At 37.5% G+C, this 14,175-nt stretch overlaps 1 protein-coding gene across 4 annotated transcripts in view; it reads right to left on the bottom strand.

Annotated features, from left to right (window-relative positions):
* Positions 1-6,946: 6,946 nt before the first annotated feature.
* Positions 6,947-14,175, bottom strand: part of gab1 (GRB2-associated binding protein 1) — a 66,864-nt gene continuing 59,635 nt past the window's right edge. For all 4 annotated transcript variants that reach the window (XM_060873105.1, XM_060873104.1, XM_060873106.1 and 1 more), the window contains 4 exons: positions 11,636-11,729; positions 10,664-10,790; positions 8,835-8,909; positions 6,947-8,532 (listed from right to left, as the gene is read on the bottom strand). In XM_060873105.1, the coding sequence (XP_060729088.1) occupies positions 8,380-8,532; positions 8,835-8,909; positions 10,664-10,790; positions 11,636-11,729 (449 nt within the window). In that variant the 3' untranslated portion in view covers positions 6,947-8,379. The remainder of the gene's footprint in view (positions 8,533-8,834; positions 8,910-10,663; positions 10,791-11,635; positions 11,730-14,175) is intronic.

Below are 14,175 nucleotides of genomic sequence, written 5' to 3'. Positions count from 1 at the left end.
TGAGACTTCTGAAGAGCCAGTCAGAGTCTATGCTTTAAATCTAATATAATAGCCCTAGGATTTATGGCCTATATTTAACCTTTGTATGTATTACATATTAAAACTACATGAAAATACAATTATGTGGTGGTTTTTCATTTCTCACTATTCACTATTGGGGTAAAGTATAAAAATGAAGATTTTTAGAGTAACCAGTAATATGCAGTTGAGAACCAACAGCATGTGCTCATAAAGCATGCAGTCTAGTTATTTGTTCAGGTTTAATACCTGTAGGTGTGATAAATGGATGCATAACTAGAGAAGTAAACAAGTACATGATTTTAATCTTAGCATTCAATAAATAACTAACATTTAATGTCTAAATTCTTTTGCAGGAATTGTAAAATCATTTTGACCTTAAGGATTTCAACAGTCAAAGGATGTGTCAAGGACTGAATTTGAAAGAGACAACTCTTTCAACTCTTTTTTTTTTTTAATAGGTTATAAATGTAGCAGTATTTCATTTCCACAGCTTTCCAGGTGATTAATGAGCTAGTTTTACAAATGGACAGCTACATGTCATAAGAAAACAGACACAAGCCACAAGTGTCCATTTTAGACCTCAAGTAGCTTTCCGCTACTGACATCAGAGGGTCCTGAATACATCTTTTAGGCATTAGTATATTGAACCTGGTGCTGCTCCCTACTAAGCTGTTGGAAAAGAATGTATGGGATGCACTATTTATGTAGACAGAGATTCAACACTGCATACAGTCTACCTGGGTATTTGGACCAGTTTTAGATATATTGGAAAAACACAAGTCTTAATGACTATAATTAGTTTTTGAGTAATTATATTGTAATTATGGTTATGAATTTAAATTACGGCATTTCGCAGACGCCCTTATCCAGAGTCTCTATCTATGAATACATCGACAATTATTCTGTAATTTACCTGACCTTATAGACTGTAAAAAACATCATTACGGTCATAGTAACTTGGCATTGGAGAACTTTATTATTGTTTATAATAATTATTTATTACTTGGCATTATTCAACCTGATTAAATTAGACATCCTGATTAACAACGTATCTGGTATATTAACTGGGTGTGGTTATATGGGTGTTTCTCTACTAGTGTGATCGTTTTTGACATGTTTGTTTTCATAAATTATACATTTGTAATTTAAGGTATTCTTAGTTTCATTATTGTCATTTGTTTGGTTACAAATGTAGAGATGTTTGGATTTTTAGAGATCAGTTCAGAATAATATTCCAAAGAACATTCACTGACAACTGATTTCAACTTTTTAATGAAATTGCTGATTTGTAATGTATTAACACATCTAATATATTTTAGAAACTTTGTTTCTTTAAATTATTTAAAAGGCGAACTGCTGGATGGGTCAAACAGCTCCCAAAAACCTGAAATCTCATATTGTACATTAACTTGTTACGGGCAATACTCCTTCTGGTGCTGGGCATTTGGAATTGCATCTGGGCTACAACACATTCACAAAGAATGACACATGGTCGAGTATCAGCTGCAGATTTGGTCAGGTGGAACATCTTCTACATTAATATTAAACAAAGCATGTCTTCACACTGTTCAGTAAAACCTGGATGAACTCCCCAAGAATACAAACTTTCCAGATGTAGTTCAGGTTCTTAATCTCAAATGTGCTGGAGAAGAGCCTAGCCAGAAGAGATACACTGTCTAGGGCCCTAGAACAGCTAACATAGTGTACAGAGATATAGGTGGCACAAGAGACAGACAAGGTTTTAGCCAAGGTCAGGCAATATGATATGGAAAAGAAACAAACCATCTATCTTTTCCTTAATGCAATCCTCAATTTCATCAACCAAATCAAGTCAAGTAGCTTTTATTGTCAATATTTACAATGAAATACAATATTTCAAGATTTATTTTAAACATGTAAATGTGTTTGTATTTATTCCTAATGAGCAAGTGTGACAAGGAAAAGCTCCCTTGGATGGGAGAGGAAGAAACCTTGAGAGGAACCAGACTCAAAAGGGAACTGCAAAATGAGGCTCCTCCCTTTTCTGAGCACAGATGTTTTCCTGGACTTAATTATGCTGTATTAGTCTGACGTGTACAGTAGTTATAGTAACTGCATTAAGAGTCATTGCAACCTGATAATTAACATAGCCAGTAAATAAAATGGGTGTGGGTATTTGGGTGTTTCTCTAGTGGTCTGTTACTCTAATTAATACATTTAATACACAGATTTTGAGGTGTTCTTAGTGTCATAATTGAATTTAATGTACATTAATGACAAATGTATTTGATTTTTTGAGATGCTCAGCTCATATTGTTCATCACTCATTCTGTGTAATACTCTGTTTGGGGCTTGGCCATTTGGAATTCTGGCTGGCCTGCAACAAATATCATGATGACTATCACCTTTGTTTAATTTTCAATAAGACACATATTTGGGTTTCTTAATGCTTTCAATGACGTCGGTAATCAGAGAGAGTTAAATAGCTGGTTGAACTTGTGAAACGTGAGTTGAAATGCTAGTGAACAAGCTAGTGACGGTTTTCTGTAGTTTACTTTCATTTCTGTTTGTTTGCCTTCTGTTTGTGGACCGGGGGAGGAAACCGGAGTACCCGGAGGAAACCCCCAAGGCACGGGGAGAACATGCAAACTCCACACACACAAGGCGGAGGCGGGAATCGAACCCCCAACCCTGGAGTTGTGAGGCAAACGTGCTAACCACTAAGCCACTGTGCCCCCCTATATTTATTTCCACTTTCTTAATTTAAATTTAAGTCTTTTTGAATTTGTATTGAGGAATCAGACTGTTTGTCTGTAAGACAAAGAAATGCTGAAAACACCATTTTGTAACAAACCAATTGTAACAAACTGATGGATGCTTGGTATTCATATCAACTGATAAGCAGCTTTGTAACAGTGCTATCTAGTGGTGAGAATTGGTATTGCCAGTTGTTTTTGAGAGTTGTTCACTTGGTTCCCTTTCTTAAAAAGAGGTTTGTTTTTGGTTTGTGTGTCACAGCTGGGAAAGGTTTTAATCGAATCAGTGTATAAATCTTTCCAGTACAGTACAACAGCTCAGCCTTTTTGAGATGCTCAGCTCATATTGTTCATCACTCATTCTGTGTAATACTCTGTTTGGGGCTTGGCCATTTGGAATTCTGGCTGGCCTGCAACAAATATCATCATGATTACCACCTTTGTTTTATTTTCAATAGGACACATATGTGGGTTTCTTAATGCTTTCAATGACGTAGGTAACCAGAGAGAGTTAAATAGCTGGTTGAACTTGTGAAACGTGAGTTGAAATGCTAGTGAACAAGCTAGTGACGGTTTTCTGTAGTTTACTTTCGTTTCTGTTTGTTTGCCTTTTTGAATGGAAAAACACATGACCTCAGAGCAATGGGGAAACAGGGTGCAATGTTTGGAAAGAATTTAGGTCAATTAAAACTGATAGTTATGTTAAATAAAAATAAATAAATAAATAAATAAATAAATAAATAAAAACTAAAAATCAGTTTTTAACTGTGATTCTTTTGAAACGTCTTGAAGCTTTGATACTAAAATTATATTTTACCAATATTATATGGAAATGTAATTTATATTTATTTTATCATTTTGCCTAATAATTCTGCAGAAACAAGGTCAGGTCATTAGGAATGGTATGCAGTGATTTAAAGAAAGCAGCCACATATTTATAATTCAATTCAATTCAAGTTTATTTGTATAGCGCTTTTTACAATAGACATTGTCTCAAAGCAGCTTTACAGAACATAAACATAGAACAGAAGGTAAACATAAGGAATAATATAAAGAATTAATATAATAAAAAATTATAGATTATTATTAGATATATATATATATAGTTCACGATGTGTATGTATTTATCCCCAATGAGCAAGTCTGTGGTGACTCAGGCAGCAGTGGTGAGGAAAAACTCACTTAGATGGTAAAGGAAGAAACCTTGAGAGGAACCAGACTCAAAGGGGAACCTCAACCTCATATGGGGCGACACTGGAGGGTGTGATTATAAATATACAGTCAAACAAATGTTGTAATGATGCAAAAGATCACATGGAGTTCAGATCTCCTCTTTAGTATCACAGAGTCCAACTGGAGCTGGTAGATCTCTAGATGTCTCAGGATTCTCATAGAGTCGGCCTCATCTAAATGGAGGTCCAAAATCTTCATCGCACGGAAGACGATCGGAGCATATTGGGGTAAAGTATAAAAATGACAGATTTTAGTTCTGACTGTAGACTGTATATAGACTAGTGACCATAGATTTTGTTGGGACAGGACACCATTGATATGGTTACAAAGCCTCAGTTAAATTTATGACTCACTTGACTTTTGTCAGACTGTATATTTATAATCACACCCTCCAGTGTCACCCATATGAGGATGAGGTTCCCCTTTGAGTCTGGTTCCTCTCAAGGTTTCTTCCGTTACCATTCAAGGGAGTTTTTCCTCACCACTGCTGTCTGAGTCACCTCAGACTTGCTCATTGGGAATAAATACATACACATTCAAATATTTATTTAATTTTGTATAATATTATTTATATTATTCTTCATAATAATCTTTTGTTCTATGTTTATGTTCTGTAAAGCTGCTTTGAGACAATGTCAATTGTAAAAAACGCTATAGAAATAAATTTTAATTGAATTGACTATGAATTATGCCATAGGCTGCTAGCTAGCACATTTTTAGAGTAACCAGTAATATGCAGTTGAGAACCAACAGCATGTGCTCATAAAACATGCAGTCTAGTTATTTGTTCAGGTTTAATACCTGTAAGTGTGATAAATGGATGCATAACTAGAGAAGTAAACAAGTACATGATTTTAATCTTAGCATTCAATAAATAACTAACATTTAATGTCTAAATTCATTTGCAGGAATTGTACTATCACGTGTATGTGTCAAGGACTGAATTTGAAAGAGACAACCTGTGCCTCTCAGGCGTCATCAGGCATCGAGGCAGGATACACCCTGGATGGCGTGCCAACCCATCGCAGGGCACACACACACTCTCATTCACTCACGCACTCTCACACTACGGACAATTTTCCAGAGATGCCAATCAACCTACCATGCATGTCTTTGGACCGGGGGAGGAAACCGGAGTACCCGGAGGAAACCCCCAAGGCACGGGGAGAACACATCTGGAAAAGGTTTTAATGGAATCAGTGTATAAACCGTTCCAGTACAGTACAACAGCTCAGTGGTCCATGCAGAACAGGTAAAATCACAACAGTGCAGGTTCAAGAAGTTCTCACTTTGAAGGTATAAGTGATTTGTGAAGAATCATCCACCATCCCAGAGCAGTAAGAGAAGCTGTGGAAGTCACTCAGATGGCATTCTGACCCTTAGGTAACATACAGCTCATTGCCAAGCACTTTCTTGTAGTTAGAAATGAAGCTTATTATCCTAGTACACCTTAGGAAAGTTTGGTTGTCTATGAAGCAGCCTGCAATGAAGATAATAGACAGGTGAATGTTAATAGCTGTACTGCAATTTAGACCAAGCATCCCTTGAGCCAATCCACCATCACTAGTGGTTCTTTTATTCCTTCAGAGCCAGGTTTGTCAGTCAGAACAGATTGACAAAATAAAGGAGAAATAAAGGATGAGGAGAAGCATTAGAAAACAGACAGAGACAGATTAAAGAAATAAAGGAACACCGACAATCCTTAAATTCCAATTATGTACCATAAATTATTTTAAGACTATATTCATGACAGTACGATAATACTTTGCTATTTACTGGAGCTATGAAGATTTTTTTTTTCACTCACTAAGTCAAAGTAAAATTCTCATTAGATTCCAGATAGGAGTAATAACACAATAATAATGAGCTGCTGCTGTTGTTTTTTCCACCACTAAAATGAAATTAGTACATAGTGGACCTCCTGGCTATGCTTCTCTATTACAGTACATGCATAACCTCAGGACTGTTCGAGTTGTGGAGGAAATCCTCCAAAGCACTGCTGTGCTTAAAACAACCGTAGCACTTTTACGGACATTAAGTAGCACGTGAGCGCTATTGCTCAGCTCAGAACCAGTGTAATAAATACTCAGTAATGACCCCGTGGCAGTCCTTTCTCCAGAAGTGGTAAAAGTTGTGCACTCATTGTATGAAACCATTCATTAATTAATCAATCCCACACCCTCACTGGAGGCTGAGCTCACCTTGAGTCCAAAGCATCCAGAGAACACTTCTAATATTTCTTCTTTTATTTTGCTTCTTTATTTCATTGTATGGACTAAACCATTGTGTTTTCACTGTGCACATGACAATAAACCTCTTGCATCTTCAGCTTTATGAGTGAGGAAACACAGTAGTGCACATGCACTTCTAATGTATGAAGATTATGCACTCCATAATCCCAATCTTTGCGTAGCATAGACGTGTTATCTGCACTTAGAATTTACCTTTGTTTTGGATTCAATCGTTTTAATTCCATTTATTTGCTATAAAACCTGAAGCTAGCAATTGTAGAGCATTTTTAAGTTTACCATCAGAATCGAAAATGTCCATAAAGTATGCAAAAGGGAACAATTAGCACTTGTTGCAGTTACATCCACACATCCAAGAGTTGTATTAATAATTCTATGAAACTAAATTAGATCAGCGATATTCTAAATACTCAATATTCGTTTAAGCCATGTTTAATTTAGATAATAAATGGAGCACACCACCAATAAATTAAATCTGGTGTGACAAAACTTGCAGTCAGTTATGTTATAATGAATGTCTGTTTTTTTTTTTTTAAACGGAGTTTATTTTAAAACGTACAATTCATTGATTCATTAAAAAAAAAAGAAGGAAAGAAAAAAAAAAAAGATATAAAGCATGAAGAAAATCTGAGGTTTATCTGGCCACATAATGCACCTTAAAAACAAGGTTGAACAGAAAGCAGACAGTAAAGATGCAGATTTGTTTGTTTGTTTTTTTGTTTTTTTAAAAAAGGAAGTTTGTGCATGTATATACAGCAAAAGTCACTGACGGTGTCCATGTCAATGTGTCCTTGGCTTAAGAGATTGGTAGTTAGTAAAAGTATTTGTTACACACTTGATAAAAGTTTATATAGTCTCTATAACTTTGATGCTGAAATTACACATCCGGTCATATGTACAACATTCACACAGTAAAGTTTGTAATAAGGCAGTTAGTGTCCATAAACTGTAGAAACCCATCTGAAATAAATTATCAAAAGTGGCAATAAACTAAATCGAAGGACCAGTCACAAAAGGAATGTGGGATCAATATACAACTTCTGTAATGTCCTGACTGGCTTTTCTTTTCCCAAAGAAGGCATCATCATATACAGCGAGAAAAAGCTGATCGGAACATTTATCACAGGCTGCTGAAAGTGCAGCACAATACCGAGTGATCTGCACATGTATAAGTAAAAACAAATCTACAATAATTTAGGAAGGAACTGCTGTGTTAATCTTTTTGGTGAGTACCTGACTTCTTGTTTAGTCGTTAGTTTTGTTACCTTGCACTGAAATAAAAACAGCGATCACAGTTTGTGCTTTCCGAGGGTGCCGACTTCTATCCGGCAGAGGTCACACCGAAGCCTTTACATCCCACACATTCGATACAAAGGACACTTTTATGTAATATACATAACACTACGCAGTCAGTTCAGCAGTCCTTCTTGCCACTGTGATCATCTTTCATGGTTTTTTTTGTTTTTCTGCCTGCATGCCACTCAATACCTTGCAACTGTGGGCAAACCCACAAACTGTGGGCAAACCCACCCAGCCCCAAAAAAAAAAAAAAAAAAAAAAAAAAGGAACCAGGATGTACCAAAGCTTCAGATTATCATGGAACTGGATACATGTGATAAAAATAAAACTTTCCTGTAACCTGATGATGGCAAATGCGTGAACAGGAAAAGCAGAGAGCTGTTTGTTGGTAAACTCCATGAATGTGAACAAACACAAGGGTGGAATCAAAACCCAGGTTGAGAATATATACCAAAAAAAAAAAAACCCAAGTGAAGCAGCAAGTGTCCACTTGATACAAATGAAAGTCTATTTGCTGCTCTGTATAGCACAGTATATTCCTAGGGCTCGAAATCAGTGATGTTTGAGCAGTTTCTTCAGCCCCATTACACAGTAGAGTAGAAATCGTCTCTCAGCTTATAGACGGCGCTCTGGAAGCCCAGCTCTCCTCCACACAGTTGCCTTTCCCTCAGCCAGGTGGCAGTGTAAACCAGCTGATGTGGGAACTGAACCGGCTTCTCTCTCACAGTATAACCTAGATGAATAGTAAGGGCAGACGGATGGAGGTGTGTCGTTTTCTCCTGCACAGAACCCCATCTCCAGCCCAGAAGAGGGATCAGAGGGAAGGAGGAGGGGTCGAGGGTTCACTTGGGCCCTTTGGAGGGGGTGTCGTTCTCAGTGGACTGCCGGCCATCGCTCCAGGCCTCACGGGTGCTTTTTAGGGCCTGAGTGCGCTCCTGGTCCACCATAACATAATCTACCCGCTCATCTGATGCTGCCATGCCTGTCCCGTTGCTCTGCACGACAGAAAGGAAGACGCGTGATTTTTATAATAAATACAGCTGAAAACAGAATCCACAATTTAAACCGAAATTGAATAAAGAGGTGATAATTGACTCTACACAGATCTAAGGAGTTAAAGCGGTGATGCCACACATTTAAGCTAGTTTTTAAAAGTGGGCGAAATCTTTAATAATGTTTACTTTAATATTCTATCAGGTTTATTATTTATTCTTCCATTTCCGTAAAGCTGCTTTGTGACCACGTTCGTTTTCCGTTGCACTATACAAATGAATCTGAATTGAATTTATGCATGCACCTTTCGAGTGGATTTGCCAGGGTCCAGGTCCAAGTCCAGATACTCAACCTTGGCATTCATGGGCAGTCCTAACTTCTGAAATGTCCCCCAAAAAAAAATAATCAGTTAATGAACACTTAACAGCTTATTGTATTCAGTGGAACAATTTAAAGCTCCAATCAGAAACCAATTCAAATCAGAGGGGCTGCAAATTGCAGCATTTTCTAAAAGGGTCTTTAAGAAATACTCCAGTTTGAATGTATGTGCAAAATATCGCAAACGATTTCAACACTGTTTTTTTTTTTTATTTTACTGAAAAAGAAGGAACTGTTTTTTTAATTTATTTCGAACTCACTTTGAAAGAATGGATGTGTGGGGCAGTTGTAGGAGGATTGATAAAGCTTAATGTGCAATATTTAGTTTTGGACAATAATCAGGAATAAAGATCTGAGTTTAGTTATTTTGTTGTTGTGCAAGTTTGATTATCGGTGAAAACCATAAAACCTCCAGGAGGTTAACACATTCGACTCTATTCAAAAGTAAATGAAGTGTGGTAGGAAATGTAAGAAGGTCTAATAGACAGTGTGAGGTGATTCCTCATTGCCTGTAGAGGGAGCGGTTGGCTGAAAAACAAGCATTAATCTTGGAAATTAATCTTTTTCAGACTGAACAACCAAACACTGGAGAATTCCTTAAAATTCCTATGATGAATATGAACTAAGCGCTAGAAGACAGTGAAGATCTAGGTGAGGACTCGCAATCCTAATTAAACAAAATGACCTCTTCATTAAAGGTTGTGTGCCAAGTCCTTGAGTGAACTTTGGCCTACGCTGTATTAATGTGGGGAAAATCTAGCAAACCAAACTGATCCAAGTTCATCCTAGTTACAGAAAAGCTCTCGTCATCCTGCTCACCTCCTCAAGGTGATCTAGGCCCATCACCTCCCTTTTAACCGGGGTGATGGGCACCGTGCAGTAGAAGGACTCCTCTCTACAGAGTGGAAAAACAGCGAGGAGAAGGAGAAGACAGCAGCAAAAAGAGAGTAAGGGCAAAAAAAAAAAAAAAAAAAAGGCAATGAAAACAAAGCTTGAGAGAATCCGACAGAAAGGGTAACATGATGTAAAGGAGGACAGAAATAAGAAAACTGCAAAATGACAAGCAAATGAACATATATGCTGTGAGAATGGAGAGAAAAAGAAAACACACTGAACCCGTCGAGTCACATGAAGGCAGAGAGGTCATTTTAATGTAATCCCTATAAATATACCAATCATCAATTACACCAGCAAGTACTTACATCTTGTCAATATTTTTCATGGAGGTCTATTTTTTGTTTGTTTTTTAGAAAACAAATTAAAACTTCATTTGACCAAGAAACGGGTCCAAGCAAACATTAGATTCAGCAAAAACATGCAACAGTGAAGGTTAGAAACCAAAGCTAGCAGTGGAGCAGGAGTGTGAAGATGGGAACTGAGCTGAGAGATGTACAAGAACTGAAGGTGTGAATGAACAATAAGAAGATAAAAGATAAGAGGAGTCTTTCTGCCCCAGTCAGTGACTACCTCAGTACAGAATGCAAATGAAAGCTGACGAGGGTCGGAGTACAAAGTGGTTCCTTATTATAACACCTGAATAACCCATCAGTTATATATATTACTATAATCATCGAGGAGGTGAAGGACAACCAAGGGACACAGTTACCAATTTGTAAACTCTCCCCTTAAACTGTCATACAGCACCAGTGAATAATCTTTATTTTAAAAAATTTTTAGTATCGCTTGTAAAATACTAATAAAATGTTTGGAGTATTAGGAAGGATGGAGAAATGCTGTGGTGCTGTGGTTACATACTGGTTCATCTGCAGGCATATTAGGATACTGCATGGGGACATAATTCTCATCACCCTCCTCGGAGTCGGTGCTGGAGGCGGTGCTATGCACCGAAGGTGGCCTGGGAAACATGTGGAACCTGGAGGGGCTGAGGACCACAAAAACCTTTACACTGCTGCTTACATTTGGTGCATACAATCAGGTGTAGCCACGAAAACACCTTCTCTCTCACACACACACACACACACACACACACACAGACACAGAGAGAGGACACACACACAGACACGCACAGAGACAGACAAGCACCCACACACAGAGAGACAGACACACACGCACACACCCACAGAGACAGAGGCAGAGTCACATACATACAGAGAAACACACACACACACAGACACACACACAGACACACACAGAGACACACAGACACACATACACAGAGACACACACACACACATACACAGAGACACACACACAGAGACAGAGACACACACACAGAGACAGAGATACACACACACAGAGACACACACACACAAAGAGACACACACAGACACACAAAGAGACACACACAGACACACAGAAAGACACACATACAGACACAGAGAGAAACACACACACAGAGAGACAGACAGACACACAAACACATACTCTCACATCCACACACACACAAAATCCATACACATTCAGGATACATTAATCTGTTTGGGTTCCACTAAAACTAAAAGCAGGCAGAGACGCAGGAAGTTTACCAATTTACCACTATGACTTACTCATTTGTGAGCACTCAAGTGTGAAATGAAACAAAAAATGATCACTATCATGAGTTAGGACAACACTAGCATACTGGATGAGAGGTTAGTTCTTGTGTCATGCAGAACCCTGCCGTGTGCCTTTCACCAGCAGCCAGTGGCTCAGTAGCCATCAGGGAAACGACTGGTGCCGAAGCACGGCGGCGGACGTTCTAACCAGAGCGGCATGAGCGTCACTTACTCCCGAGTGAAGGACTTGGTGATGGGCGAGCGCACTGGTGTAATAAACTCCTCACACTCAGGGACTGGTTTGATGTCCAAAGGGGCAGGTTTGACTAGAACACAGGCAACAAAACAATGTTACACTGAGAAACTGGACAAGACAAACAATTCAAAGCTTAGATACATGGGTTAGGTCAAATCTCACATGTTCATTTAGTTTAAGTCCCTGAAAAGAAAAATGTTTCAATGGTAAACACAAGTTATCTAAACAAATATTTCATAATACATGATTATGTCTCCCCTTGCCATAATTTCTGAATAAACCCTGTGCATTGTTGAGATCACTGAATGCTGCAGGTAGATAAGGAAATTTCTGAGGAAGTTTCTGACATATGATATGTATCAAGATATATATGCGTGCTCATTAACTGGCAGGAATATAGTAGTTTTCAGTTGTAATAAATAATTAGAATTCTTAGCAATGAATAAATTTGAACTCGTATTTCATTGTAATTTTTAGTGAAATTTTGTTGTTTAGTTGATGGTATTTAAAATCTTGAATAATAATAAAAAAAAAAAAAAATCACAATTTTATTTTGTCGTCTTTTTGTCGTTGTTTATATTTCATAACATTACCACACACAATAATTTCAAGCAACTTCGTATGGGGTCAGAATTGTTTATTCTGAATAAATATACTATGATCCACAAATAAATATAAAGAGTTTCACAAATATTTTTTAAATCAACAAATGCACAATAAGCAAACCGTAAATATATGTTACAAATTTCACAAAAAAGAAATGAAATTCACAAATAAATCAAATGGGATTTGCAAATAAAAAAATATTTATAAATATATATTTAATTGTATTTATTTGTGAATGGCTTCCTGCTCATTTGTGAATCGCGTTCTGTGCATTTGAAACATTTCTAACGTCAAGACGTGCACAAGAATCCACAAATAGGTGGACTCCGCCCACCGTCTACTCCAGCCAATAGACCGTGCCACGATTGGTCAGCGCCACGAGACCGTTGTCCGATTGGCTGGAGTAGACGGTGGGCGGAGTCCACCTATTTGTGGATTCTTGTGCCCGTCTTGACGTTAGAAATGTTTCAAATCCACAATTGCACAGAACACAATCCACAAATGCGTGCAGTGATTCACAATTGCACAGAACGCGATTCACAAATGAGCAGGAAGCCATTCACAAATAAATACAATTAAATATATATTTATAATTTTTTTTTTTCATTTGCAAATCCCATTTTATTTATTTGTGAATTTCATTTCTTTTTGTGAAATTTGTAACATATATTTACGGTTTGCTTATTGTGCATTTGTTGATTTAAAAAATATTTGTGAAACTCTTTATATTTATTTGTGGATCATAGTATATTTATTCAGAATAACGAAACAATTCTGACCCCATAACGTCGCATCATCATCTTCCAGTTATCTTAAATGGCAGATTGTGTCATATTTCAGCGTAATATAAATGCTATATCATCATTATCACTCAGCCCTACTGGATACAGTTAAACATGATTTTGCTCTTCCAAATAATCCCACAGGTCATCCATACTGTAACCTGAGAGAGTCGGTGTTGTGTTCTGCTTGGATACGATGCAAAACACCAAACACAGGCTATGACGACAAACTGAGCATATGCTTTTTTTTTTAGGTTAATTACATTCATGGTGCACAAACTGTTGTGGGGGGGGGGGGGGGGAGAGCAGGTGACATTGCTGTTCGACCAATTTTCTGTCACGGGAGCGTGTTAGCGATAGTATATTTTGCGTAAAAAAGCGCATATTGTCTGCTTGTAAGTTTTGTTACAAAGCCAGGCTAAAAACATTCATCTCTATTAGAAAGTGAATGAAGTGTGGTAGGAAATGTGAGAAGGTCTAATAAACAGTATGATGTGATTCGCCATTGCCTGTAGAGGGAGCGGTTGGCTGAAGAACGAGCAGCAATCTTGGAAAATGTCCCCATGTGACTTGGAAAACTCTAAATGCAGCAAGTTTGCAAATTAATTGATTATATTCGTCGATTCTGTCATTTTAATACTGTTTTAAGTTTTTTTTTTTATGACCAGTGGAACCAGTGAGGTTTCCTGATAACAGAAATGGACTCCAAAAAATTGTCATAATTTTCAATTATAATAAAAATAATAGTTTTAGTGTACAGCAATATCATCCTACTGGACAATGCAATTCCAAAATCTCATTTCTTTATTCAAATAAAAAAAAAAGACAGCAGAAGAAATCGTATACTTAATCAAAATCGCACAACCTGGCAACTATAGAGGAGCCCACTATTCCCATGGCGAAAAAAAAAACATCATCTGAAAGCTACACCATCTGGTGCCAATGTACAAAGACTCAGATAGCACACGTGTCTTAGCAGCTTTTTCAACGCTCTTGGCTGAGCTCGTTAGGAACTTCGCACTTTAAACACACAGTCACGAAAGCATCAACAACCTCAGGCAGAGTTACTATAGCTGAGCGGATGCTCCTATGGTTAAGATATATAGAGTGTGTGTGGCATTTTGTCGG

Source organism: Tachysurus vachellii, chromosome 6 (genome assembly GCF_030014155.1).
Source record: "Tachysurus vachellii isolate PV-2020 chromosome 6, HZAU_Pvac_v1, whole genome shotgun sequence".
Classification (NCBI taxonomy): Eukaryota; Metazoa; Chordata; class Actinopteri; order Siluriformes; family Bagridae; genus Tachysurus; species Tachysurus vachellii.
The sequence above is the reverse complement of the archived record's forward strand: the minus strand, read 5'-3'. Positions and strand labels throughout refer to the sequence as shown.